Source organism: Diabrotica virgifera, chromosome 7, assembly GCF_917563875.1.
Source record: "Diabrotica virgifera virgifera chromosome 7, PGI_DIABVI_V3a".
Taxonomy (NCBI): Eukaryota; Metazoa; Arthropoda; class Insecta; order Coleoptera; family Chrysomelidae; genus Diabrotica; species Diabrotica virgifera.
The window spans coordinates 116,247,644-116,275,169 of NC_065449.1; the positions used below are offsets into that span (position 1 = coordinate 116,247,644).

The 27,526-nt window shown below is 35.7% G+C and overlaps 1 protein-coding gene across 14 annotated transcripts in view; it reads left to right on the forward strand.

The window, feature by feature from the left end:
* LOC114328625 (uncharacterized) overlaps nt 1-27,526 on the forward strand; it is an 895,031-nt gene that overhangs the window by 858,940 nt on the left and 8,565 nt on the right. For all 14 annotated transcript variants that reach the window (XM_050655804.1, XM_028277517.2, XM_028277519.2 and 11 more), the window contains 2 exons: nt 6,253-6,439; nt 9,256-9,556. In XM_050655804.1, the coding sequence (XP_050511761.1) occupies nt 6,253-6,439; nt 9,256-9,556 (488 nt within the window). The remainder of the gene's footprint in view (nt 1-6,252; nt 6,440-9,255; nt 9,557-27,526) is intronic.

Consider the following 27,526-nt stretch of genomic DNA (forward strand, 5'->3'; position numbering starts at 1 on the left):
TTTTGTAAATAAAAACACTGATTGACTCATAAAATAGAGGTTGGATTGATAAGATTAGAATGGCCCGCATGCAGCCCAGATCTCAATCCTATTGAGCATTTATAAGATTAACTAAAAAAGCTATTCGCCGTCGTCCTAGCCCTCCAGAAAATTTGGTACAGTTATGGCCCTGGTAGACGAATATCGGGTTATTCCCTAGGCAAGGATAACACATCTTTATTCGATGCTAAACAGATTGCGAGCAGTCGTTGCTGCAAGAGGTGGACATATCCGCTATTGAATTGTTTTGTTTTGTTGTTCATTTTGTTTTGTTTTGTCATTTTAGTGCGTCTGATATTTTTAATTAAATAAACCTTCAAAGCAGTGTTTTTATTTACAGCTCTTACAAGAAAAGAGATATTCGGATAATTAAAAAAACAAAACCTTAATGATACCTTCAGGATAATATTAAAGGAGTATGAAACAAAATCAGCCCTCCAATTTTTCCACAGAATTTTTTAAAGTTAGGAGAAAAAACAACGCTTTCATTCCCCCCAGTATAATGCCATCTAAGCAAAAAAAATTTATTACCAGAATAATAACAAACGACATCAATACATGTAGGGGAGAGTTGGACAAAAACGGGTACCACTCCAAAAACGTCTGTATCTTTTGCTATGTGAGAGTAGGAAATGTTTGCTGCAGATTGAAATATTCTCAAATGACTTAAGTTTGATATGCCAATGTTAATTTTTAAAAATATTCTTAGATTTTAAATTTGTTTTATTTTTATGAAAATATTGCAAAATACCCGGTTTTGTCCAACCGGTATGATAAAACCGGGTAGTAACTTAATTACCATGTAAAAACACTAATGGGCAGAAAATAAAATATTTATTAAATGTATGTAAACAAAAATCAAAAATCTATGAACAGAAGTCACAAATAAAAACTTCATCTACATCATCATAGGCACTACAGGCGTCATAAGCCTATTTGGTGCAAGACACACATTTTATCCAGCCTTCCTTCGCATTATACAGTCGAACCCGCTTATTAGAATACCGGTTATAGGAATATCCCGATTTAAGGAATAGAAATTTTAGGTCCGAAACGTTTCTACAAGCCACCAATGATCGGTTATTAGAATATATCGGTTATAGGAATACTTTTGTTGTCACGAAGGCTATTCCAATAAGCGGGTTCGACTGTAATTTAAAAATAGTTAATTGTAATATAGACACGCATCGTCGTTATTATCTTCTTCCTCCAAACTCTCCAAAATTTTGTTTTTAGTGCAGCACTTTTTACCACGGTTTTTCTTTTTTTTTTTGTCCAGTTCATTTAGTTTTAATTTTTTTACGACTGGAAATTTTTTTAATTTTTCCTACTAGCTTTCTTACTAGCTTCTTCAACAGAAGAAGCCACATGTTGTAGTTAAGTAAAAGCAAAAAAACCACTGCAGAAACTGGAAGTAACAACAGGTCTGATAAAAACCGGTACCCGGTTTTGTCGATTTTCGGACTACCCAGTTTTGTCAAACTCGTAAACAAGACATTAAATGTCATTTAAATTTTTAAGTTATGAAATAATATTTAAAAATTTGTGGCCAAATTAAAGGTAATATACTAGGTTACATGTATTAAATTTTAAAATGGCCATTAGTTATTCATTAGAGGAGAAAACAGCTATAAACTTAACTTAAAAATCGAGTTTCCTGCATCAAAAAACAGGTGAGGTCTTACTGCTCCGGCACAGATTACTCAAATGAGGTAGAAATGAATACACACGACTGTTGGTGGTAAAGGGACACTAATTTTAACATTGTCTAATAGTTAGTAGCAGACAGTTAGAAGAATTAAGGGGTACCCGGTTTTATCAACCTACCCGGTTTTGTCCAACTCTCCCCTACCTACAAACTGATGCAACAATCTTGAAAATCGGAGTACAAATAATAAAGTTATAGATTGTCAAACCTAATCAAAAATTTTGGGTGGCGAAATTTTGTGCCGGTGAGTGTATAAAGCCTTCTTACATTGTAATTGATTCTAATAAAGATTAATAAAAGTTAAAAATATGCATAATCATAGCAGTGGACTATATGTACCAGTTTAAAACTTATAGGGCATATTGAAATATAAAAAGAACAAGGTTATATCCAACGAGTTCTATCTCGTGTCCAATTAATTATTGCAGTTATTGAATCTGTAGCAAACATAATGAATTGCACAAATAATGTAAAAATATTTTGATGTATTATATCAAAATGTTATTTTCGTAAGTATGGGTTTTACCAACAATAACAAAAATTCCTAAAATTATTGCTTTTACTGTACAATATATGACTTTGTATTTGCCATACGTTCTAAGATTTTTAATCTTAAATTTCGATAACCATTTAGTCAATAATGATTACAGAAGGACTATTTTTAACTTGCTTAAAATAAAAATCATTGCTAGAAAAAAATGTCTCTATTGACTTTAATAGAGAGAATGAGATTAATAAAATTAGTACAACATAAAAATATGTAAAAGTATAAAGAATAATAAAGCTAGACTAGCGATTAGTACTAGATACATTTAAATATATTTAACTGCTTCTAATGGACTCCCGGTCTCAATTGAGACATTCTTCTCGTCCATTCTTCGTTCATCCAGACTTCGGCGCTAAGCCGGCATATATTTTCTTTATTTAAATCACACTTTAAAATAAATAGGCACCTGGCTGAATATAAGACATTCAAGTATTACTAGTAGTCCGTTCTTTGACGGTAAAATATTGCAAAATCTCTAAATTTTAAAGAACCGCTTGTATTGACACGAAATTTGGTATGCACATAGCTAACAAGTCAAAGAAAAAAAGTGATATTGTGCCGATATGTGCTTTTGCTCTGGGGGTGGTTTTTACCCCCTCTTGGGGTTGAAAAAATATTCGTCCAAAGAAAGTCAGGAAATGGATAAACTGGCTAATTTTAAGTAACTTTTGTTCTATAGAGTTTTTTCACTAAGTCAATACTTTTCGAGTTATTTGGCAGTGAATATTTTCATTTTTTCAACAAAATAACCACGCTTTTAGACGGTTTTTCGCAAATAACTCAAATAGTAAGTATTTTGTCGGAAAAACATTCTTAGTAAAAATATAGCCTGTAAAAAATTTTAAAAAATGGTGTATATATCACGTCTTTACACCTGGTAGAAGCAGAGTTATAGCTAATGAAAAATAGGTTCATATTCGTCAAGTTCCAAATGGAATAATTTAACATGAAATAACCAAAAATTAAGCACATTTCGGGGAAAACTCATTGCAACTTAATGCAATTGCAATTTAAAGTGTTTAAAAAAAGCTTCATTTTTGTTTTCTAAAAAAAATTTCTAGCATCAAAATTAAACAAGTTACGCTCAAAATAAAGTTAGTCCCTTTTGGTTTTGTTAAAAAAATCGAGAAAATCATCCCCTAATTAGTATCTTAAATGAAGTTAATCGTTACGACTTCACAAGTTTCTTGACTCGTGTATATATTGTTTATATGATCTGTAAGTTTCATCAGTTCAAAATCCTTATTATTGAAAGGGCTGTAATTAAAAGGGGTTGAACGAGTCACTGATCACAAATGTATGCAAATTTAGAAACACCAAATCTTAATCAATTTTTGTCTAACAGAAAAACAAAAAAATACATGATATTCAGAAAAGCAAATCTGACTTTTTTTTGTTTTTCGAGATTTTTGGTATCTCTAACAATTTTTAAGTTATTTTGAAAAAAAGCATATTTTTCAAAATTTAAATTTTTAAAAATTTTACTTTGAAACCAAATTTTTTCAAAAATAAGCACTTTGAATCGATGAAACTTACAGATCATATAAACACAAGATAAGTAAAATAATTTGTGGAGCGGTAACGATTAATTTCATTTAAGTTGATAATTAGGGGGTGGTCTTCCCGATTTTTTTTTTTGCAAAAACAAAAGGGACCAACTTTATTTTGAGCGTAACTTACTTAAATTTAATGCTAGAAACTTTTTGTAAAAACAGAAATAAAGCTTTTTTTAAACACTTTAAAAAAGTTATTATGGGTTTTCTCCAAAAAGTGCTTAATTTTTTGGATATTTCACGTCGAAATATTCTATTTGAAATTTGGTGAATATGAATCTATTTTTTATTGGCTATAACTCTGGTTCTACGAGATCCAGAGACCTAACGCGTACACCATTTTTTTTTTTAGTTTTTTATAAGCTATATTTTTGCTAAGAACGTTTTTTTCGACAAAATACTTACTTTGTGAGTTATTTGCGAAATACCGTCTAAAAATGTGGTTATTTTGTTGGAAAATGAACTTATTCACTCGCAAATAACTCGAAAAGGGTTGACTTGGCGAAAAAGCTCTATAGAACAAAAGTTACTTAAAATTAGTCAGTTTACCCATTTCCGGACTTATTGTGGATATATATTTTTTCACCCCCAAGAGGGGGTGAAAGTCACCCCCAGGGCAAAAGCACACATCGGCACAATATCACTTTTTTTCTTTGACATGTAAGCTATACGTATGCCAAATTTCATGTCAATCCAAGCGGTTCTTTAAAATTTAGAGCAAAAACCGTGAAAGAATGCACTATATGCAGTTGAAATTTAAAAAAAGGTTAAAATAAGGTGCCTAATATTGGTACCCACAAAAAAGTGTAAAGATTAACAGGCGCGCATCAGAGCAGGATATATAAAATGAAAGTAAGGTAGTAGATTTTGTGATCGATAAATACCAAGAAAACTTCTGTTCTTCTAAATGATAAAGAGATGAGATTCGAGTGGAACTATATTTAATAGAGCAATTTATTTAGCAGAGGAAATAAATTATAACCGCACTCTCGAAGACTATTTTCAAGCTTCGGGCGCCTTTCGTGGGTATCAATTTCCGCTGTATCTATTATAATAATATTATAGCGGATATTTATACATACAGAAGGCGCCCAAATCGTAAAAAGGGTCTTCGAGGGCGGTGAGCTAAGCTATTTGATTATCTGGTGTCCATGTCTTCCCTCAATTTAGAAATACTTGCCAGTAGTCTCTTGTCTCCATCCATTTCTGTCACCCTATTCTCTACAGGGACCATGAAAATAGTCTGACGATTTCCCCGGTTCTGTTCCTCCCGGCCCTTCCTTGTAATCGTGGTCATAGTATTAAGTTGGAGGTACTCCACCTCTCCTGGTCTGTATGTACCTCCTGCACATACTCCCAGTTCCTCTTTTTTCCTTATCAGTTCGTAGAACCTTTCCATCTCACCGAAAAGTCCAGGTTCCAAGACGACTACCGAGTCGCCTGTAGGGTTACTCCATGTTCCCGGTTTGGCGACCGTATAGTGATCCTTTTCCTATTCGACTTTATAATGTCCTTTATTTTTTCAAAGCCCCTTTCCCCTGAGTTCAGGACTCAGGAGAAAGGGGCTACCATCTCTATCTCTCCTTTACTAAGTTTTTCGGGGAACTCTTCGAAGGCTATCTGTGTGGCTACTCTTGCCGTCTCCTTAGTCGTCCCTTCCTCACCGGTTTTCTCCACTATTACATATATTTCATTTCTCCATGCTACCGAGGGCGACTTACTGCCTTCCATGTCTTCAGTAACTCCCTTAAGGTTTCTTAAGTCGGAGATCTTCCAACAGATCCCCTTCTTCCGAAGATCATAGTCTCCTCCTTCCTCTTTTCCTCTTCGCTGCACCACCACTGGTGACGCGCTCCATTGCCACTTCGCTGTGTTGTTTTCCTTTTTCCTGCATGATTAAACACTTATCCATATAGTTCTCACGAGTAGGGGCGAATTATACTGTCCGGCGAGGTAGTGCGCCCTTGCCCGTATTGCAATTATATGTATTCTAAAAGAATTATATACCAAGAAGGATATATTATGCCCTCTCTATACGGAGATTTATAACTTATTTATTTACCATTGACCTATTATTATTTTGTTGGACCAAGAGAAACGTGTGTATTAAGTTTCAAGGCTCTTGATCTTTTTTTTTTCAAGAGTTATCTCACAGACGGACAGACAACGACACAGTTCCTAATAATATGGGATGATCCAAGGTGTAGGATACATTTAAGTTAATAGCGATTGGACCAAATAAAATGATAATGTTACTTAATAAACGACAATATACAATATGTACTTTATATTTTGTCTCTTTCTCGAATCACCCCGTATAAATTTCATGTTTATTTCACATTTAAATATACCGTATTTGCATGTTTAGAATCTGCAGTACTACAATATCTGTTCTTGTTTTTCAGATTATTCCTTTTGAAGGATTAAAATCCAAATCTACCATAAGAAAAGCACACGAGGGCCAAGCACGAGCTAAATACAATTTTGTAGCCCAAACTCACTTGGAACTGTCCCTTGCAAAAGGTGAACTAGTTGTTATTACCCGAAAAGTCGATGAAAACTGGTACGAAGGAAAAATTGGTGGAAGAAAAGGTAAATATTAGATCCATATTGTATCTATTTCAAGTTTGATTTGTGTCAAATTAAAGATATATTATCATTTCCGTTTCATTTTGTTAATATTATTTTAATTCTTCTTTTAATTTCTTCGCTGACGTTGTTAGCTTTAGTTAACAGAGAGTCTAGGTATTTGTATCAATTTATTCTTTTAAGTGTCTGGTTGCTTGACCTAGTTTACTTACCTACTCCGTAGCTTTACAACCCTTCGTTGGTTTTAGCCGATTCGACAACATGCCTCTCTGCCTTACGCAATCTCCATCCAATTTTCTCTATGCCCGTAGCTTTAAGATCTCCTACTATATCGCCGGCCCGGAATAAGAATAACGTAACTGCAAAAAACCAAATTTTTCAAGATAGCAAAAAAACGATTTTTAAATATTTAAAATAGGGATTAAATGAGAAGTAATAGTCCAGGACCAGTCCAGGAGCATCGTTATGCCGCTTATTCTTACAATTGTGGCTTTTATTTTTATCCCTATTGGTTTCCGAATTTCATTATCTTAATTTAATCCCCCATTTCAACCCTTTTTGCAGTTGCGTCATTCTTCATCTAAATTTTTTTAAATATTTAAAATAGTGATAAAATAAAGAGTAACCGTCCGAAGCATCGGTATGGAGTTTATCCTTACAATGATGGCATTTATTTTCATTCCTATTGGTTCGAATTTCATTATCTTAATTTAGTCCCACCATTTTCAACCCTATTTACAGTTGCGTCATTATTCACCAGAAGCAAGGATTTAAAATGGTGCTTAGTTCAATAACGACGCAACTACCCTGTAGTGGCTTAGCACGTAGTTATAGTTCTGTCGGTTTTGTATCATCTGTACACAGTGTTTTAGAAGTTAATTACGCAATAAACAGGAATTGACAAAATTTGCAGTTACGTCAATCTTATTCCGGGATGGCGATATTATCTCGCCGCCGCAGTTGAGGTCGTCCACGTGGTCTTCTTCCAGTTGAAACTTCTTCCCATACCAGCCTTACTATTATTTCGTCAGAATGTCTTCTGAGGTGTCCTGCCTATTGGAATCTTTTGGACTTTTGTTTCTTTTATTATGTTAGCGTCTGGATATAATTCTTCCAGCTCTTTGTTAGTTCCTACCCTATACTTGCTTGTTTGACCTAGTACAACACATATGTTTGATCTTTTGGGCATTCATTTAGTCCCATTCTCTGTGCAGATGCCCTTCAGATGCAGGAGGACTAGCTATGATGTCAATGTCATCTGCATATCCGGCAACTTGCACAGATTTTTTAAATTAATATAGTATCATTTGTGTTAATCTGGGACTTTCGAATTACCTTTGCTAGAGCAAGGTTCACTATTCGTTCGGCGTACAGCATTATTTTGTACAATACGTTGAACAATACTTTATAATATGCTATATTGAATAATAATAATATCTATCTATAATTCGACACCCCCATCGAACAAGGTTGTAACTCAAGTTACATCTTTTTTCAGATTTCAACACAGGCGAATTCAGCAAAAAATTGCGCACACATCAATATAAACGACATAGTTTAATTCTCAATAGTTTGGCTAATACTCCATTGAAAAAAGTTGTATTTTAACTTAAGCGTGCCATTTTAGCGTGAAAAAGGCAGGAACACTGGATACTCCCTATGTAAAATATTTACTTTCTTTATACTTGACGATTAACAAGGCTTTTAAACGAGTTACAACTTTGTTGCACGTATGTTTAATTTATAACGTAGTCAAACATATGGTACATGTCATAAGTCAAATTATCGAAATAAAAGTAAAAACGGATTTACGGAGTTTTTTTCCTTTTTGATAGTTGCGGTGGACAAAATAAGTATCGAATAGTGTTTGCTACGTACTTCTATGTAGTGAAAAAGTTTGATATTAACATTACACATGTATTTTTAGAAATAGCACATTCACAAAACGAGGGTGATTCAATGAATGCCCTTATGGAAAAAGGGAAAAACATTGAGTCGTATATGCTCCACACCAATGGATAACCATGATACGATACGCCAAAGCATCAGGCAAGCCTAAATCCGTAACTGAAATAAATCAGAAGCAAATTCTAAATTTTAACCCATTTAAGGACACACATGTTAATTTTGAAGTAGATATTAATAGTAAAAGAGTAAAGTAATAAAGTAAAATGGTTTAAAATTAAATTTTTACAGATACGCAATAAAAGTGAAGTGGACACAATATGCCTAATTTCCAGTCTGCGTTTTTTTCTTTTTGTTGTCAGATTTCAGTTATTAATTTGTGAATTTCAGAAGGATTTCGTCGACGTTTTTAAACTCCACAGAGTAGGTATCCGAAATGGATGCTTTGTTCTTTTTTTTCAGTTTTAAAATGGCTTCTCTAATTTTTTCTTCGATAGGGAGTGGCTGCCGGTGATTTTCAGTCATTTAAGTCATCGGAGCTTTAATCACATGTTCATGATTGTTATTAAGCAACTCTTCAAAATGATTCTTCCATCTACTGGTAGAATCTCCGTGAGTTTTTCTGTTATTGTGGTTAATAATCTCGTTTAGAACGTTTTCATATTGATCTTTCTTTTTCCTTCCAGAATCCTCAAAAGTCAATCTCGCTCTGCGCTGCTGTAGTCTCTTATATTCTTCGTCGAATCAATATTCATTTCTTCTGGTCTTGTTAGATTATAAAACGCCTTTTTCCGCTGTGTATATAGATTCTTTGTATTTTACCGAGTGTTCTTGTAATCAATATATAAAAACAAAATGACATTGCTTTGTGTTTAAAACATTTAGACAGTAACGTTATATTTATACAATTGTAGGTATCTTTCCCGCCAATTACGTCGAGGTTCTCATCGATCCACAAACGCCACCTACATCTAATACCAAGCCGGTAGCATCTCCAGCAGCCCACTCTCTACTACTTAACGGATCTGCGGGCGGTAAAGAATCTATGGGTACGCACAGCTATACTCCTAACATCTCGAGCTCCCAACTTGGGCCCAGTTATCATGCGAAACCCGTTCACGTTCTTAACAATGGATCTATTGGTTCGTCACACACAAGCAGAAATGCGGCACTGAATCAAGCGCTGCATATAGAAACCCAGAATGAACCCACACCGTAAGTACATCCCTAATATTATTAAAAAAAAATTTTTAGAGAGAAGTAGTCACAGGAAACATTGCAATATGCACTTGAAAATTCATTTAGGAGGAAGGAGAAGACATTCAGCCGGGTGATGGATGACCGAAGTTATCTTTATTGTTTGAGTTAAAGTTAAGATTACTCTCAGGTATAACGATGCCCATAACTATTTAGGTAAAATTCGGTGTGATGTATTCTTCACAGTTATGAGATAGTTATTTTTTCAACGTTATATTAGAAATAAAATTTAAGGAACAAAGTTTGACGTAACAAAGAGAACCTTATGTAGAAATAGTACAAGTTGGAGTGAGCGCGAGAAATCGTTCGGAACATGCTACAGGATGGGTAGATGACCGTAAAAGTAAATATCCATCGTCGGCCACCGTCGATGACCGAACAGCAAACAGCTGTTCGGGTTCGGTGGTGTTTCAAACGGTAGATAGAAACAGGGTTGCCAGATTGGTGTATTTTCCCACAATTTTGGGGTAATTTGAAAGCGTCTAGGGAAATTTTTCTAAGCAGAAATTGTAGTGGGATTTTTCGGGGCCGGAAAATTATGCAGGATTTTAAGGGTCATGGTAAATTAAATTTGCGAATGTACATAGAACTGTATAATATACTCCCATATAATCGAAGACGATTGGAACTATTAATTATTTCCAGGGCCCTCGTTGATAAGTAGTATAATTTTGGTTTACTGTTCTCGTAATTTGACCACTATTTTATTAAAATGCGGCAAAAATTTAAATTTGGGGTATTTGAGCTTCAATTTGAGGGAATTTCAGTTTCTAAGTGGGGGATTTATAAAATATCATCTGGCAACTCTGGATAGAAAGCTCAGTAGGTACCTACTTAAAATAAAATTTCAACTTATATCTCTCGATTTGATTATTGTATAATTTTTAAAATTGTGTTACCCTTCTATTTTTGATTATTAAATTATTAGCTTCTAAAATAACTTGATTTCTGTCTAAAAACAAGTCAAAAGATGAACCTAACCTTACATATCCTTACATAACTACAAAGTTATCTCATAACTTGAGGTTTAACGTCGCGTTATAAAGTGACAGTTGATATATCAGATAACTCAAAAACTGTCAAGAAATAACGCAAGTAGTAAGTTAAATATGATACATCACACCACTTCGAGGATTATAACTTAACTACAGGATAACTTTACGTTAAAGATAACTTCGGTCATCCATCACATGGCTGATTGCTAACTTTTTTTAAGTTAATAGTGTTTTCTAATATGTTTGTCCATTGTTTTCTATGATTTACTTTACTCATACAAGAATAAAGAGCTGATGCACTTGTCAGAACAGCATCAGCTACAAAATACTTCGATCCAGTGTAGACTGTGGGCCCACCAGAACACCTGCATATAATGGAACTGTTTTATGGAGACTTGGACTGCAGACTCTGCAGCAGAGAACCGGTAACAGTCAACGATATCTTACATAACTACTAGTGGAAAATATATTTCGGAGAAAACGAGGTAACTCCAAAGATACCTGTACCCACTCACGAGACCTGTATAGAATGCTACAGGGTTCCAGAATGCTGGAATGGTATCATGAAGGAATAGAAGATGTAAAATAAGCCAACTGGCTGCAGTATGACTGGTTTGTAACAGACAGCTTCCATAAAAAAACATGAAATTAACCTTTGTTTGCAAAGTATAAAAGCTCTGTAGCGGCCCCTGTTGGTGTAGAATATCCAGAGTAGGCGAGAATGGCGACAGTGCTTTTATTCAGAGTCAGCCTGTGGAGGATAACAATAAATTGTGCCCAAACCAGAGAAAGATAAGACTACTCCATCTTAGAATAGGATAACGAGCGAAAGCCTTAGCCATAATCCGGAGGCAATGAACGGTGATGATGATGATTATGTGGAGGATAGGCACCAACGGAATAACAAGTAGATACATATACATTGATTGAAATTTACGCTTCAACTGTAACATATGCATACACAAAAAAGTATCTAAATAAAAATAAATCCAAGTGTAGCTGTCAAAAGAATATAATCTACATGTAACTAGTTTGTAAATACTTACAGTCTAAATGTCCATTCAATTACAGCATGTAGAGAGCAGGCACATGAAACAAACAAACAAAAATTGTTAAGCATTTTATTTCATTGATAAGCTTACAGTTCTAAAATCAAATAAACACATATCATTTTCATGTAGACATATGAAAACACATATCTTCTTCTTCAGATGCAAATCCACTAATGGATGTTAGCGATCGCATTTTCCATTAACTCGCTATTTCGTGCAATGTGTATCAGAGATTGAATGTTGTTAATCCCTGTACATTGCCTTATGTTTCGGAATTAGGACATTTTCTTGCGTCCTATTCTTCTCTTGCCTTCAATTTTACCCTCGATTATAAGTCGAGAACACATTATAGCTTCTGCAAAATATGCAGGGAAAGATTTTAGGAAAGCATAGCGTTGGAAGTCGACGGATGTCATGGCTGGGATTCTGGTAATCTCAGGGAATGGTTTAATCGTCTTACCAGCTTTTCAAAGCAGCTGTAAACAAAATACACATAGCCATAATGATCGCCAATCTTCGAAAAAAGACGGCACTAAGAAGAAGGAGTTTTCTGTCACAGTCAGATTAGCTTTTATGGATGTTACAACTATAATAGTTATAGTAGTACTATAGTATAATAGTTCTAGTAGTAGAGTATCCGATATGAGGTTGATCTGCAACGGTGGCGCCCAAAATCCCGTCAGCAAAAATCCCGACGGCCAAAACACCAACACGCCAGAATCCCGACACGCCAGAATCCCGACAGGCCAAAATCCCGACATGCAACAATCCTCGCATAAGTAAAAATTCCGACCACTACATTTTGAATATTTATTGTTTCTTTTTTAAATACAATACCAAATCATATTATAGAGAGTATTGAAATTGAAAAATTATTACTTACTAATAAGTACAGGTACTAATTATTGTGTAAATTAAAAGACAAAATTATTTAAACACTTCATTTTATAATATAAAAGCTATACTTACTGAAATGGAAGGTTATAAGTGACATAATAATATCTATTATATGAAAGTAAACTTATGAACTAGAAAATTAGTTCATATTAAATGGTAAATACTTTTGTTTAGTAACAAAAAATAAAAAACAGATCGCCATAAACAATTATATGTTAAAAAGAAACTTATCAAACCTGTCGGGATTCTGGCCTGTCGGAATTTTGGCCTGTCGGAATTCTGGCGTGTCGGGATTGTGGCTGTCGGGATTTTGGCTGTCGGAATGTTGGGATAGACCCGATCTGCACCGATCTGTTTTATTACTCTATTACTTATAAAATTATTGGATATGTAATTTATGCCTGGTTCCACCAACCGATCTGAAGCTTAAGACGAGCTTTAAGCTCAGCTTACGAAACATACGCGTTACACCATTGAGTCTTCCATCAATTTTCAGCTTGTCACAATGGATTGCCACGTGGATTGGATCCATAACAATCGAAAATTATGATATATTCGATTCGCTAATCTGAGACACAACTGTCTACACTACAATCACAATAAAAATGCACTATATAGAAATACACAAACCAAGACACGTTGAATGTTCGATGAGCACTCCCAAATCATGATTTTGGAGTGCTCCTCATGCTGGACATATAAAGTAAGTTATACTTAAAGTGGCCCTATCTACAAGCTGAGCTGGGCTAAGCTGGAGCTTAAGATTTATTGGTGCAATCAGGCATTAGTATGTTAACAATTAGGCATTCCAATGAAACGTCAAACATGGCCGGGTGTGGGCAAAATCTAACCTTACATCGACATTAATTTGTAAAGAAAATCATGTTTGGTTGTTTTTTTATGTTAATTGTGTAAGGAAATCTGCGAAATTGTGATAACAAATTAAATATGAAGTGGTTTATCGCCTACAGAACAGAATTATCCCATATTAGTTACCAGTTTGTGTCAATAACTACTATGGGATAATTCAGTTATGTAGGCGATAAACTAGTTTATATTTATTTGCTATCACAATTTCGGTGCACAATTAACAATAAAAAACAAAACCAAACAGGATATTCTTTACATAAAATGATGTAAACCCTATATTATTAAATTTTGCCCACTGCCGGCCATATTATATCACGTGATTTGGAATGGTCAATTATAAAAAACAAGTGGTGCCCGATCTAATTTTGTTCTGAGTAGGTAAAATTAATAATTAAAAAATGACTTTTTTATGTGAATTAAAAAAAATCCGGTCCGGTCAGATATTATTTCACATTTTTTGGATCTTTCCAAAAAAAAGATCTTTTGTAATTTTTGTGGATCGTTATCGAGTTATAAACAATTTAAAACTGAAAAAAGAACAAAGGATGACGATTTTCAAGTCTCAATAACACAAGTAAAAAATATTTTTTGAAGTTATACTTCTTTAGGCACGATTGAGATTGAGGGTGAATTTATATTGATCTGCGCGCATGCGCACACCGACAGTTTGGTATTAGTCTTTATACGGGCTCTGATTGGGTGTTGAAATGATCTGTCAATAATTGTTCAATATGGAGGTTATCGGTAAACAAAAATGTATAATATATTAGATTTTATTGTTGTGAGGACAGAAATAACATCAAATTTATAATTATAGTGACTTTTTAAACAGTTTTGAAAAGCCACAGGTACGTAATTCTAAATGTTTCAGTTGTATTCCAATAAAAAATTATCTTCATACCTATTTAGAAAATGTAAAAAAAATAATGTACTTACCTAGTACTTGCTATGCTATACCCCTAGTAGGCAATGCTTTAATTTACATAATCTGATTACGAACAAACTTTCTACAAATTTTCATCTAATGTATCGTTTTCTTACTCTATATATTGTTGTATTTTAATTCGACAAAAATCAAACTAATAAAAATTCATATAAACAAAATGTCAAAAAGTTGTTCAGTTTGTGTATAATCCCACATGACGTATACGCGAAGGTGGTGCAGTTTGAAATCGCTTCGACTCTCGTACGGCGGGATACACGGGGAGTAGGTTCAAGCCCAATGCAAGTTATATCATTTTTTTATTTTTTTTTATAGATTTTATGATTGTAAGTATATTATTATATAATTTTTTTCAGAAAATACGTATTTAATTAAAATTTTTGGCAACAATTATTGTTCAGAAATCATTTGTGGCATTTTTCAATGTGTTTGTGTGTGTTTTATTCTTTTATTTTTTTAATTTTTGGTATTGTTTTAATAAAAATTTTTGGAAAGTAGCAGAGAAACTGTTTAAAGTATATTAATTTCGTTGAAATCATATAATAGAAGTATAACTTCTTACGTGCGTACAAAGTACACACATTCTTTTTTTGTGATCATCAAGTACCTATATTCAAGTTCAAACCTTCCTCTATCAGGTCGTGATAAGAATTTTTGCCATATTTTATTCTAAAATATATTTTTTAATTGTTAATTAATGAGGAAGGTTCATTATGGGAAGACAGGCGATCGGGCTACATTTACAACTAAAAACAATTATTTAAAATGAAGTAAGTCCAAAATATTTATCAAGATCTGATACAATAAGGTGTGGACTTGAATTTAGGTAGGTACTTCGTAATTTCAAAAATTATATTCTTTACTTACGTGGGCAGTCCGATAAGTACTTAGCCTACAAAAGAAAAAGGAAAATTTTGGAAAAGTTGTAATTTATTTCTCTACATAGTCTCCTTTTAGCTCGATACACTTGACCCAGCGATGCTCCAACTTCTTTAGCCTGTGTGAAAAATACCTTTTCTCGAGGTCTGCAAAATAGGCTTCCGTGGCGGCGATGATCCCCTCATTCGACTTAAATGTCTGCCCAGCGAGTGTCTTTTTCAAGTTTGGAAACAAATAGTAGTCGCACGGGGCCAAATCTGGAGAATACGGTGGATGGGGTAACAGTTCGTAGCCCAATTCGACCAATTTGGCCATGGCGACGGCGGAGGTGTGAGCCGGTGCGTTGTCATGGTGAAAAAGAACTTTTTTATTTGCCAAATGGTGTCTTTTTTCTTCAATTCGGCGTCGAATCGGCCCAATAATTCGGCATAATAGGGCCCTGTGATCGTTTTGCCCTTCTCCAAGTAGTCGATGTAGATCACACCTTGTGAATCCCAGAAAATGCTGGCCGTCACCTTTCCGGCCGATTGGACAGTCTTCGCCTTCTTCGAAGCACGTTCGCCGGCTACTGTTCACCCTTTCGACTGTTCCTTGGTTTCTGGTGTATACCAGTGAATCTATGTTTCGTCGACGGTTATGAAACGACGTAAAAACTCCTATGGATCACACTTAAATAGCGTCAAACACTGCTCTGAAGTGGTCTCACGGTTGCGCTTATTGTCTGAAGTGAGCAAACTCGGCACCCATCGCGCCGACAGCTTTCTCATGCCGAAAATTTCATGCAGAATATGACCTAGTACATGGTCTTTTGAGATGCCTACTGGGTCAGCTATCTCGCGCACCTTCAGTCGGCGGTCTGCAAATACAAGATCGTGGATTTTTGTCACGTTAGTCTCCATGGTAGCCATTTTCGGGGCACCTACGCGTGGCTCATCAAAAACCGACGTTAGTCCACGTTGAAACTCATTAAACCAATTTTTGACAGTTGCGATCGAAGGAGAAGAATCACCGTATACAGCATCCAAACGCTCTTTGATTTTGCTGCGTGATTTCCCTTTCAAAAACAAGAATCGAATCACCGACCGATATTGCTCTTTTTCCATTTTATTAAAATCCGCGGACACGCTGATTTTCACACGCAATCACAACAATACTATAATTTCGATTTGGCTGAAATTTTGACATTAGCCGTCTACGAGAACGCATTAAATGGCAGAGGACAGTTCATTTGCGATAGTGGCACCAACGGGCAGAGAGGCTAAGTACTTATCAGAGAGAGGCTAGTATTATGTTTTAAGCCTTGAAAATCGTCATCTTTCATTATTTTTCAATTTTAAATTACTATTTATCTTCGAACTTTAACTCGAAAACGATCCTTAAGATCTTAAAATTACAAAAGGCCTTTTTTGTTCAGAATGATCCAAAAAATCTGAAATAATAATTATCTGCATGGGTGGATTTTTTTTTAATTAACAAAAAAAAGGCATTTTTTAATTAATGTATTATAGTCAGAACAAAATTATATCGGGCACCCTTGTTTTTTATAATTGTTAACATAGGCTATTATAATGTTCAAAATAAGAGGCTAAAAGGAACTACAACGTTAACGGGATTTTATTGTCTAATATGGTCAATTGTGACGTTCCGTCACTTATCTAATTAATTATTAATGGGAACACCTTATTGGATTATTGTTAAAATTATTTTCTTATAATATTAAAAACCCGTTCGCACAAAATTCCCTTAGCGACGTCATACTGGGTGTATCGTGGCCACATTGATATTTCGTGAGGTTGGTACTGACGCCTGTCGCCAGCTGTCACGAGGTCGGAACGATGAAGGGAGGCCATTGACTTGGGAGTGTCATGTGAGTGCAGATGGCGGCGTGAATTTCTTTGGAAATTAAATAAGTTATTTCCTGTTGCATAGTTCCATTATTGCAATTGCAAGTTATATTTGTTTTTTTTGGGTGAATTAAAGTGACGGAATAATGGAACTGTAAGAAAACGGATCTCACGCCGCCATTCTGGAGAAATCTCATTACTGATGGTAAACCCTCTCTAAAGCCGAGAGCAGACACTTCCAACGTTCGATCAATCAGGGAACAAGCCAAAGGATACCGTCTCCCATTTGTTTTTGTATTGATTCATCATCCTGCACCCTCCGAGGGTAGTTTCATTAGCTATTGGGCAGTTGCACCACTTCGGTGATAACTTCGTTCCACGGATTTGGTACCAGACACCAAGGATCGTTGTTGGAACATGTGAAAAGGGGTTTGTTTTGGGGGACATTTGTTCATACCAGTTAAAGACATATTTTTTTTTCTAGTAATATTCAGGACATTTCATACTTTCATAATTTAATTACACATATATGTTTTTCTTTCTCCACAAATTTAAGTACATTTTAGATATAACAGCCATACCTTACAGTTAGTAGTGTTCCCCAAATTTATATAATTCCTGGTAGAAGTTTCGAGCTCGAATATTCTCCACCTACATGTTCTTTTCACTTGGTTTGTATTAATTTTAGACTTGTTTCCTCATTTAATTTAAAAATAATATTAGTTCAATTCACCTAAATTTAAAATCATTTAACTTGCTTCATAATTTTCAATTTTTATTAGATTTTTTGGTAAATATTATTTAACTTTCGCTATTAAACTTTTTATATTAAATTCGAATAAATCCCTAGTACCCATCCCCTCAGGAAGGTACTAGTTTTACTTGCTGTTAGTATTTAGAACCACTAGTCAGAAAAGGATCTTTGTATCCAGTACTAAGTTGGTTCATTTAGGGACTTGTTACCCGTCAACTCATTGAGAGTTGTATAATATATATTATATACATTAGGTATTTTCATTGTTCTAATATCAGGTAGTATTCAATTAGGGTGTACGTATTACAATCGTACAAGTGTTATTTGGTGAAGGGTTCATACTAATCTAGGTGTAGTTTGTACTTCCTATATTAGAGGTACTCATTTGTAAAATTTTCTAACCTCATTCACATTATGGTTACATTATTTAATTGTATAAATCTGTAAATGACTTTCACTAGTATCTACCATTTCTTGTCATTTTAGAGTCACATACTAGTCACTTGTTTTAACTCAGAGATTGTGAATATCTAGTAGTTATATTTAATAAATATATACATTTATTGTGAATTTTTTTTAATTCTTTAAATTTATACATTTAATATACTTGTACTACAAATTTAATATACTCTATAGCAGCGTAGAATACCTGGAAGAGTGTTAACCTAGTTAGCCTTCTTCTGGCGCCCAAAAATTTATTCTATTTTCATTATATTATTATATTTACTCTATCTATCTTCTGAACATTATCTTAATATCTTCTTTTCTAGCCATCATTATCATTTCCTTTAATTTATTGTCTGGTCAAAAATAGGCGTGCAAATTGGCAGAATCCTTCCTTGAGTGTCAAGTGGCCATTCTCTTGCATATTTAGCTAGCCATTCAAGTTACATTTATCTATTCATAATTTTTTCATCCCCTTTCTCTATCAAGTATACTGTTTTCGAAAGACTAAGTTTTCACTCTAATGGCACATAACATATCCCACCAGAATGAAAACAATGGGAACCTTCTCTGGTTACACCTCCGAGGCTTCTACAATTTGCAAGCCATACGGATGCTGAGACTAAGGAAGATGAGGGAATTCTACAATTTACAATTCACGTCACATCTGCTCAGCGCGGTAAAGTTCCAACGAGACTGGTTCCCTTCATACTCCACACAGAGTAAATGTAAATCAAAAATGAATAACCATTTTCAATTTCGTTGCAAAACGAAAATACAGCCGAACCATATTCCAGTCCAATCAGAGAGTGCTGCAAGCACCTCTACCGGTTTCGAAACTTATTAGTCTCTCATCAGGAGGCACATATGCTGCTCTCCCTGATCCAACCAAAACAAACCCCAGCGTGCAGTCCCGAATTGCAACGAACGAAATGGCATAGATGCCCTAGCGGCAACTGCTAGCAAAAGACTAAGTTTTCACTCTAATGGCACATAACATATCCCACCAGAATGAAAACAATGGGAACCTTCTCTGGTTACACCTCCGAGGCTTCTACAATTTGCAAGCCATACGGATGCTGAGACTAAGGAAGATGAGGGAATTCTACAATTTACAATTCACGTCACATCTGCTCAGCGCGGTAAAGTTCCAACGAGACTGGTTCCCTTCATACTCCACACAGAGTAAATGTAAATCAAAAATGAATAACCATTTTCAATTTCGTTGCAAAACGAAAATACAGCCGAACCATATTCCAGTCCAATCAGAGAGTGCTGCAAGCACCTCTACCGGTTTCGAAACTTATTAGTCTCTCATCAGGAGGCACATATGCTGCTCTCCCTGATCCAACCAAAACAAACCCCAGCGTGCAGTCCCGAATTGCAACGAACGAAATGGCATAGATGCCCTAGCGGCAACTGCTAGCAAAAGACTAAGTTTTCACTCTAATGGCACATAACATATCCCACCAGAATGAAAACAATGGGAACCTTCTCTGGTTACACCTCCGAGGCTTCTACAATTTGCAAGCCATACGGATGCTGAGACTAAGGAAGATGAGGGAATTCTACAATTTACAATTCACGTCACATCTGCTCAGCGCGGTAAAGTTCCAACGAGACTGGTTCCCTTCATACTCCACACAGAGTAAATGTAAATCAAAAATGAATAACCATTTTCAATTTCAATTTCTCGTTGGAACTTTACCGCGCTGAGCAGATGTGACGTGAATTGTAAATTGTAGAATTCCCTCATCTTCCTTAGTCTCAGCATCCGTATGGCTTGCAAATTGTAGAAGCCTCGGAGGTGTAACCAGAGAAGGTTCCCATTGTTTTCATTCTGGTGGGATATGTTATGTGCCATTAGAGTGAAAACTTAGTCTTTTGCTAGCAGTTGCCGCTAGGGCATCTATGCCATTTCGTTCGTTGCAATTCGGGACTGCACGCTGGGGTTTGTTTTGGTTGGATCAGGGAGAGCAGCATATGTGCCTCCTGATGAGAGACTAATAAGTTTCGAAACCGGTAGAGGTGCTTGCAGCACTCTCTGATTGGACTGGAATATGGTTCGGCTGTATTTTCGTTTTGCAACGAAATTGAAAATGGTTATTCATTTTTTATTTACATTTACTCTGTGTGGAGTATGAAGGGAACCAGTCTCGTTGGAACTTTACCGCGCTGAGCAGATGTGACGTGAATTGTAAATTGTAGAATTCCCTCATCTTCCTTAGTCTCAGCATCCGTATGGCTTGCAAATTGTAGAAGCCTCGGAGGTGTAACCAGAGAAGGTTCCCATTGTTTTCATTCTGGTGGGATATGTTATGTGCCATTAGAGTGAAAACTTAGTCTTTTGCTAGCAGTTGCCGCTAGGGCATCTATGCCATTTCGTTCGCTGCAATTCGGGACTGCACGCTGGGGTTTGTTTTGGTTGGATCAGGGAGAGCAGCATATGTGCCTCCTGATGAGAGACTAATAAGTTTCGAAACCGGTAGAGGTGCTTGCAGCACTCTCTGATTGGACTGGAATATGGTTCGGCTGTATTTTCGTTTTGCAACGAAATTGAAAATGGTTATTCATTTTTGATTTACATTTACTCTGTGTGGAGTATGAAGGGAACCAGTCTCGTTGGAACTTTACCGCGCTGAGCAGATGTGACGTGAATTGTAAATTGTAGAATTCCCTCATCTTCCTTAGTCTCAGCATCCGTATGGCTTGCAAATTGTAGAAGCCTCGGAGGTGTAACCAGAGAAGGTTCCCATTGTTTTCATTCTGGTGGGATATGTTATGTGCCATTAGAGTGAAAACTTAGTCTTTTGCTAGCAGTTGCCGCTAGGGCATCTATGCCATTTCGTTCGTTGCAATTCGGGACTGCACGCTGGGGTTTGTTTTGGTTGGATCAGGGAGAGCAGCATATGTGCCTCCTGATGAGAGACTAATAAGTTTCGAAACCGGTAGAGGTGCTTGCAGCACTCTCTGATTGGACTGGAATATGGTTCGGCTGTATTTTCGTTTTGCAACGAAATTGAAAATGGTTATTCATTTTTGTTATACTGTTTTCATTTGCATAGTTCCATACTAGTACTACTGCAAAGTAGTATTCTAGTTACATTGGCGCCCAACGTGGGGCCTTATTTTTGGTCTAAGACAGTATTCATTTAGGTCATTTCTTTTCTTTTATCTGAAGTTTCTTTGTTATTTCCGTTGGTATATCTATACTCATTTTATTACTTATTTATTTTATCGTTAATATTTTCTGATATTTATCAGGTATTCTTATACGCTGTATTTATTTATTTTTTTTCCATATTTTGAGACCTCATTATAGTTTATGATTGTGCAACTCACATTCTAGATTAGATTTTGTATTTTATTGGGAACTTATATTTAATATTGCTATTACTTATATTACATACAACATATATTTTATTCCTCCATCCAATAGTGGTATATTTGGAGGTACACTTAAGCGTTGATCATATATATTTTTTTCTAGAGTGGTAGTAAGTTACATATAACTAAAAATTTATTTCCAGTATTTAGGTACTAGATTTTCTTAAGTATACTTTATTTACTGGATCATTTATTTATTTACTTGATCTTATTTATTTATTCGCTTATATACTTGATAATATATATTTGCTGGCCGTTTTGATTTTGTTGGTGTGTTGCTAATCTTTTCTCAGTACTTATATATTCTGCGTGCAAACTTAGTTATATTTCATACTTCTGATCTTTGGACTGTTTGTCAATAATTTTGTTATCATCATGTGTGCTTTTAAAGTGGAACATCTTCTGGTGGACGAATTGGACTATGAGTTGAATATTAGGGACGTAGTACCAGAGGAGTCGGCAACAGTCGATAGAAAACGCAATCTTCTGCGGGGTGCTTTAAAACAAGAAGCAGGCAATAGGAGTTTTCTCCAAATTTCAGCTGCACATATTCCTTTTGAGGAACAACAGAAAGGAATCTCTGAAACATTAGACAGCTTGTCTAAAAAAATCGAGAAGTTTCGGGGAACTGTAAATGATGCAGAATACGCGCGATTAACATCTCGTTTAGCCCATATTTCTGGCCGTGTACACTTGTTACACTGTGCTACTGAAGAACAGGAACCTTTTAAGAAGTCTGTTTCTCTTAGAATATTAACCCTAGAGGGTGAACTTGATTCTAGAGTTAACCCCGTAGCTACCTCTACTCCTAATGCTCCCGTCAACGTATCTAGCTTCACCTACCCCAAACCTGTGCAAGTACACAAATGGGGTATTTCATTTTCTGGTGAAAAACAGCACACTGATGTAATGTCGTTTTTAGAAAGGGTTGAATGTCTTCGTGTGTCTAGAGGTGTCTCTGAAGAGGATTTGTTTGCTGCTTCTGCTGAACTGTTCACCGGTCCAGCTTTTACATGGTTTATGAATAATAGGGGTAGTTTTTCTTGTTGGTTGGATCTGATTAAAAGGTTGAAGTCAGATTTTCTTCCTTACTCATTCCAGGACGATTTACTAGATCAAATTAAAAATCATAAGCAGAAACCTGGGGAATCTGTTACTATGTTTATTAATACTATATTAGGTATGTGTAGTCGTCTAGACACTCCTTTGTCAGATTTATCTAAAATTAAAATTATCCTTAAGTGTCTATTACCCTTTTACCATCAACAATTAGCTCTGATGGACATTCAGAACATTGATGACCTCACTGTAAAGTGCAAACGTTTGGAGGAAACGTTATCCTGGTCTTCTCAACCTCCATCCACATCTAGATCCTCTTCTAATTCTTCTTCTCAGCCAACTTCCTTTAGGCAACGTTCTTGGCAAAATAAGGGTCATGAACATAATGTTTCTGTTGTTAGTTCTGTTGTCTGCTGGAATTGTGGTCAGGTTGGCCACCCGTTTTACAATTGTAGGATTCCTCAAACCCGTATTTTCTGCCATGGTTGTGGCCTAGAGAACACCCTTAAAAGGAACTGTTCTAAGTGTTCGGGAAACGAAATGTCGGAGTTCCGTCCCCTAAGCGTTTCTCCGTCCACCTCCCAATCAGGGAATCAAACTCCATCAGACAACGAGACCGTCGGCCCAAGCACACCCAGCAACTCAAACCCATCTTCCAGTCGGAAAGGGAAGAGAATACCGTTCAAGAAACAAGCACACACCACAAATCAAAATCAGTCCAGAAATTAACTTTTTGTCAGGATACGTTGAATTCGCAGGGTTCACATGATTACAAATCCACAAATTCTTCTTTAATTAGTAGTGTTAAGCATAACAATAATTTTGATAGTGATGTAGTTCCATATAACGGTTGTAGCCAACCAAATACTTTAGACTTAGATATTAATTCTCTATTGGTTAGGAAACAAAATGGTAATAGGCCGTATCTACCTATACAAATTTTAGGACAACCGTGTTTAGCTTTATTAGATAGTGGCTCTAATATTTCTTTGATAGGGGCACATTCATTAAATTTATTGAAAATTGCTAATATTCCCATTATGCCCATTTCATCCTTGCAAGTATCTACAGCAGATGGTACAGTTCAGTCTATTACAGGCAAACTCCAAATTGAAATCACAGTGGCAAACTTATGTAGGCAAATTACATTTTATGTTATTCCTTCTGTACAGAATTCTATAATTTTAGGTATGGACTTCTTCAATGCATTTAATAGCACCTTAAGTTGTTCTGATTTTTCTTTTTCCATATCTGAATTCAATCTGTCTACTCTTAGTGCTATTCATGATTTTTCCAGTTTATCTAGTGCTGAACAAAGGCAATTGGAGAATATGATCTCTCAGTTTACTACTATTTCTTCAAATGACAAACTAGGTCGTACTTCATTAATATCTCACACTATTGAGGTGGGAAATCCTACTCCCTTCAGATTATATCAGTATCCCATACCTCAAGCCTGGCAGGCAGATTTAGAAAAAGAAGTAGATTCGATGCTTGCTTTAAATATCATAGAACATTCAACGTCGTCCTATTGTTCCCCACTCTGGTTAACAAAGAAGAAGGATGGATCCTTCAGGATCTGCTTTGATGGTCGAAAACTAAACAGTATCACCACTAACAGGGATGCTTATCCAATTCCCCGAATCGACGTGATTTTGAGCAAACTTCAGAATGCCAAATATATCTCTTCGATTGATTTGTCTAAGGCCTTCTTACAGATCCCACTGAGTGAAGAGAGCAAGAAGTATACTGCTTTTGCTGTCAGTGGTAAAGGACTGTTCCAGTTTGTCACCATGCCTTTCGGTCTTGTTTCTGCTCCCCAGACAATGTGTCGTCTGATGGATTTAGTCATTGGTCCACAGTTAGAGCCCTATGTTTTCTATTATTTGGACGATATTTTGGTTGTCACCCCTGATTTTTCCCTTCATATGGAAATTTTAGATAAGTTGTTTTTCCGTCTTAAGGAAGCTAATTTAACGATTAATTTGGATAAGTGTCAGTTTTGTCGCCCTAGTCTTAAGTTTTTGGGTTATGTTGTTGATAATCAGGGTCTAAGGACTGATCCTGAGAAAATAGTTGCTATTAAGAATTTCCCTATACCTAAGACCACCACCCAAGTCCGTAGGATATTGGGAATGTGTGGATATTATCGCCGGTTTGTACCTTCGTACTCTACCTTGTTGTCACCCCTTACTGATCTTCTGAAGAACAGGAAAAAAGGGCAGACCATTACTTGGACTCCTGAGGCCGATGAAGCTTTTAGGCGCGTTAAAGAGGCTTTAACTAGCGCACCGGTTATGATGTCACCTAATTTTAACGAGCATTTTTATTTGATGACTGATTGCTCTAATACTGCTTCTGGTGGCGTGTTGTTTCAGTTGAAAGATGGCTCTGAACATCCCATAGCCTACACGAGTAAGAAATTAAATAAGGCCCAGAAAAACTATTCCACCACGGAGAAAGAACTCTTAGCTATCATACATGGGTTAGAAGCATTCCGTTATTATTTAGAGGGTCGTAATTTCACTATAATTACGGACCATAGTTCCTTGGTATGGCTTCATAGTATGAAAAACCCATCTCAGAGACTTTCCCGATGGATATGCAAACTGGCTGCCTATTCATATAAAATTGTTCATCGAAAGGCCAACGGTGTAGTGGTTGCTGATGCTCTTTCCCGTGTCCATGATCTTAATGTTTTAGATTTGTCCACATTAACTCCTGATGAGTGGTATCACAATATGATTGATAGGGTCACTCAAGACCCACAAAATTATCCTGATTTTAAGGTAGAGAACAATATACTGTACAAACACATCTTAAGTCCTATAGAGTCCTTATCCAATATGTCGGAGTGGAAAATAGTTGTACCTACACCAAATAGGGAAAATATTCTGCATATGTTTCATGATGAAGTTACAGCTGGTCATTTTGGGTTTTATAAGACTTATCACCGTATTGCTGAATTATATTATTGGCCTGGCATGCGGAAGTCTATTAAAAAGTACATTTCTAAATGCATGGTTTGTGCTACTTGTAAACCAAGTAATTTACCACAAGCTGGACTTATGGGGTCCTTCAGGAACATTAATTTTCCTTGGCAGATGATCTCAATGGATCTCATTGGACCGTATCCTCGGAGCTACAAGGGTAATACCTATTGCTTGGTAGTTGTGGATTATTTCACCAAATTTCCTTTAGTTTGTCCTCTTCGTCAGGCCACAACTCCAGCAATTTTGAAATATTTGGAGGAACAAGTCTTTTTGGTGTATGGTGTTCCCCAAATTGTGTCATGTGACAACGGTCCTCAGTTTGTATCAAAGGCCTTTAAAGATCTTTTAGCTAAATATAAGGTTCAGAAGACCTTTTATAATGCTGCCTACCATCCTCAAGCCAATCATACTGAGAGAGTGAATCGCAGTATCGTCACAGCCCTTAGGTCCTATACATTCCCAGATCACAGAGCTTGGGATCAATATATCCATTCCATAGCTCAAGCCATAAGGACATCTGTCCATGAGGTGACCCAATGTTCTCCGGCATATCTCAATTTTGGTAGAAATGTTGCTTTATCTGGTGACTATTTTGGTGCAATTTCAGACACTTCCACAAATCTCCCTCAGATATCCGATAACCTTCATCGCTTAGATGATCTCCAGACTCTACCTCAAATTTTTTCTGACATTAGGAAGAAGTTAAAAACTTCCTATTTAAGGAACCAGCAGCAGTATAATTTGAGGAAAAGAGATCTGCGATTCTTCGTTGGAGATAGAGTGTTGAAGCGAAACTTTGTAAAGTCTAATAAGGGTGATGCTATTTCGGCAAAATTTTGCCAGAAATATATTCCCTGTACGGTTGTGAAGGTAATATCCCCTTTAGTGTATGAATTGAAGGACAATTCGACTAACAAACGAATTGGACAATTTCACATAAAGGATTTACTGCCTGATAACACCAGGGATGAGGTTGATTCGTCATCTTCGGAAGAAGATTAACTTTATAGGGTTGTTAGAGCTAACCTCTTCCTCTATTTGTCTTTAGCTCAATCCTTATTATTATTTGATATTATAGTCTAATGTTGTATTCACCATATAGGGCAGGTACATAGCAATTTTATCTTTTGGCATTGTTGTTAGCTGACTTCCAATTTAGGAATCATTAGGTTAATAATTTATGTAATACTCTTATGTATGAGCTTATCATTTTTTTTTGTATTATTAATGGTGCCCTTTAATTACCATGAGTCAACATTTAGCAACTAATCCTGTCGGTAGGATTATCTATTTAATAAGAACTTCACTTGTATTTTTAGTGTGTACACCTCACACCTTATTATAGAAGGGTGTTGATTATTATAGATTTATATTTGAATATGTAGGCTCATACAAGTAAGTTGGTTTAATATTGATATTTATTATGGAACTATGGAACTAACGATATTATACACTACTTATCTCAGGTTGTGTGTTTTATTTTTGATATTTGATTACATACTATCTTTTAAATATATCCTTTATTATCTTCTTATTGGATTTGCCATATAGGAAAGATGTTGTGGGTCTTAATTTGATATTGGTTACTGTATTGATATTTGTCACGGATCTCTTGAATACTTTGTAATAATTTATATCTTTATGCCCTAGACAATATGATTCTGGAATTAGTTTGGAATTTTGATGTGTGTATGGATTTCTTCTTCTGAACTAGTCTGCCAATACTCTGTTAATTCTAGATAGTGAATACGTGGGTTCGAAATTCAGCAACTGATCACTGCTATCCGATTTCGTAACCTATGTCTTCATGG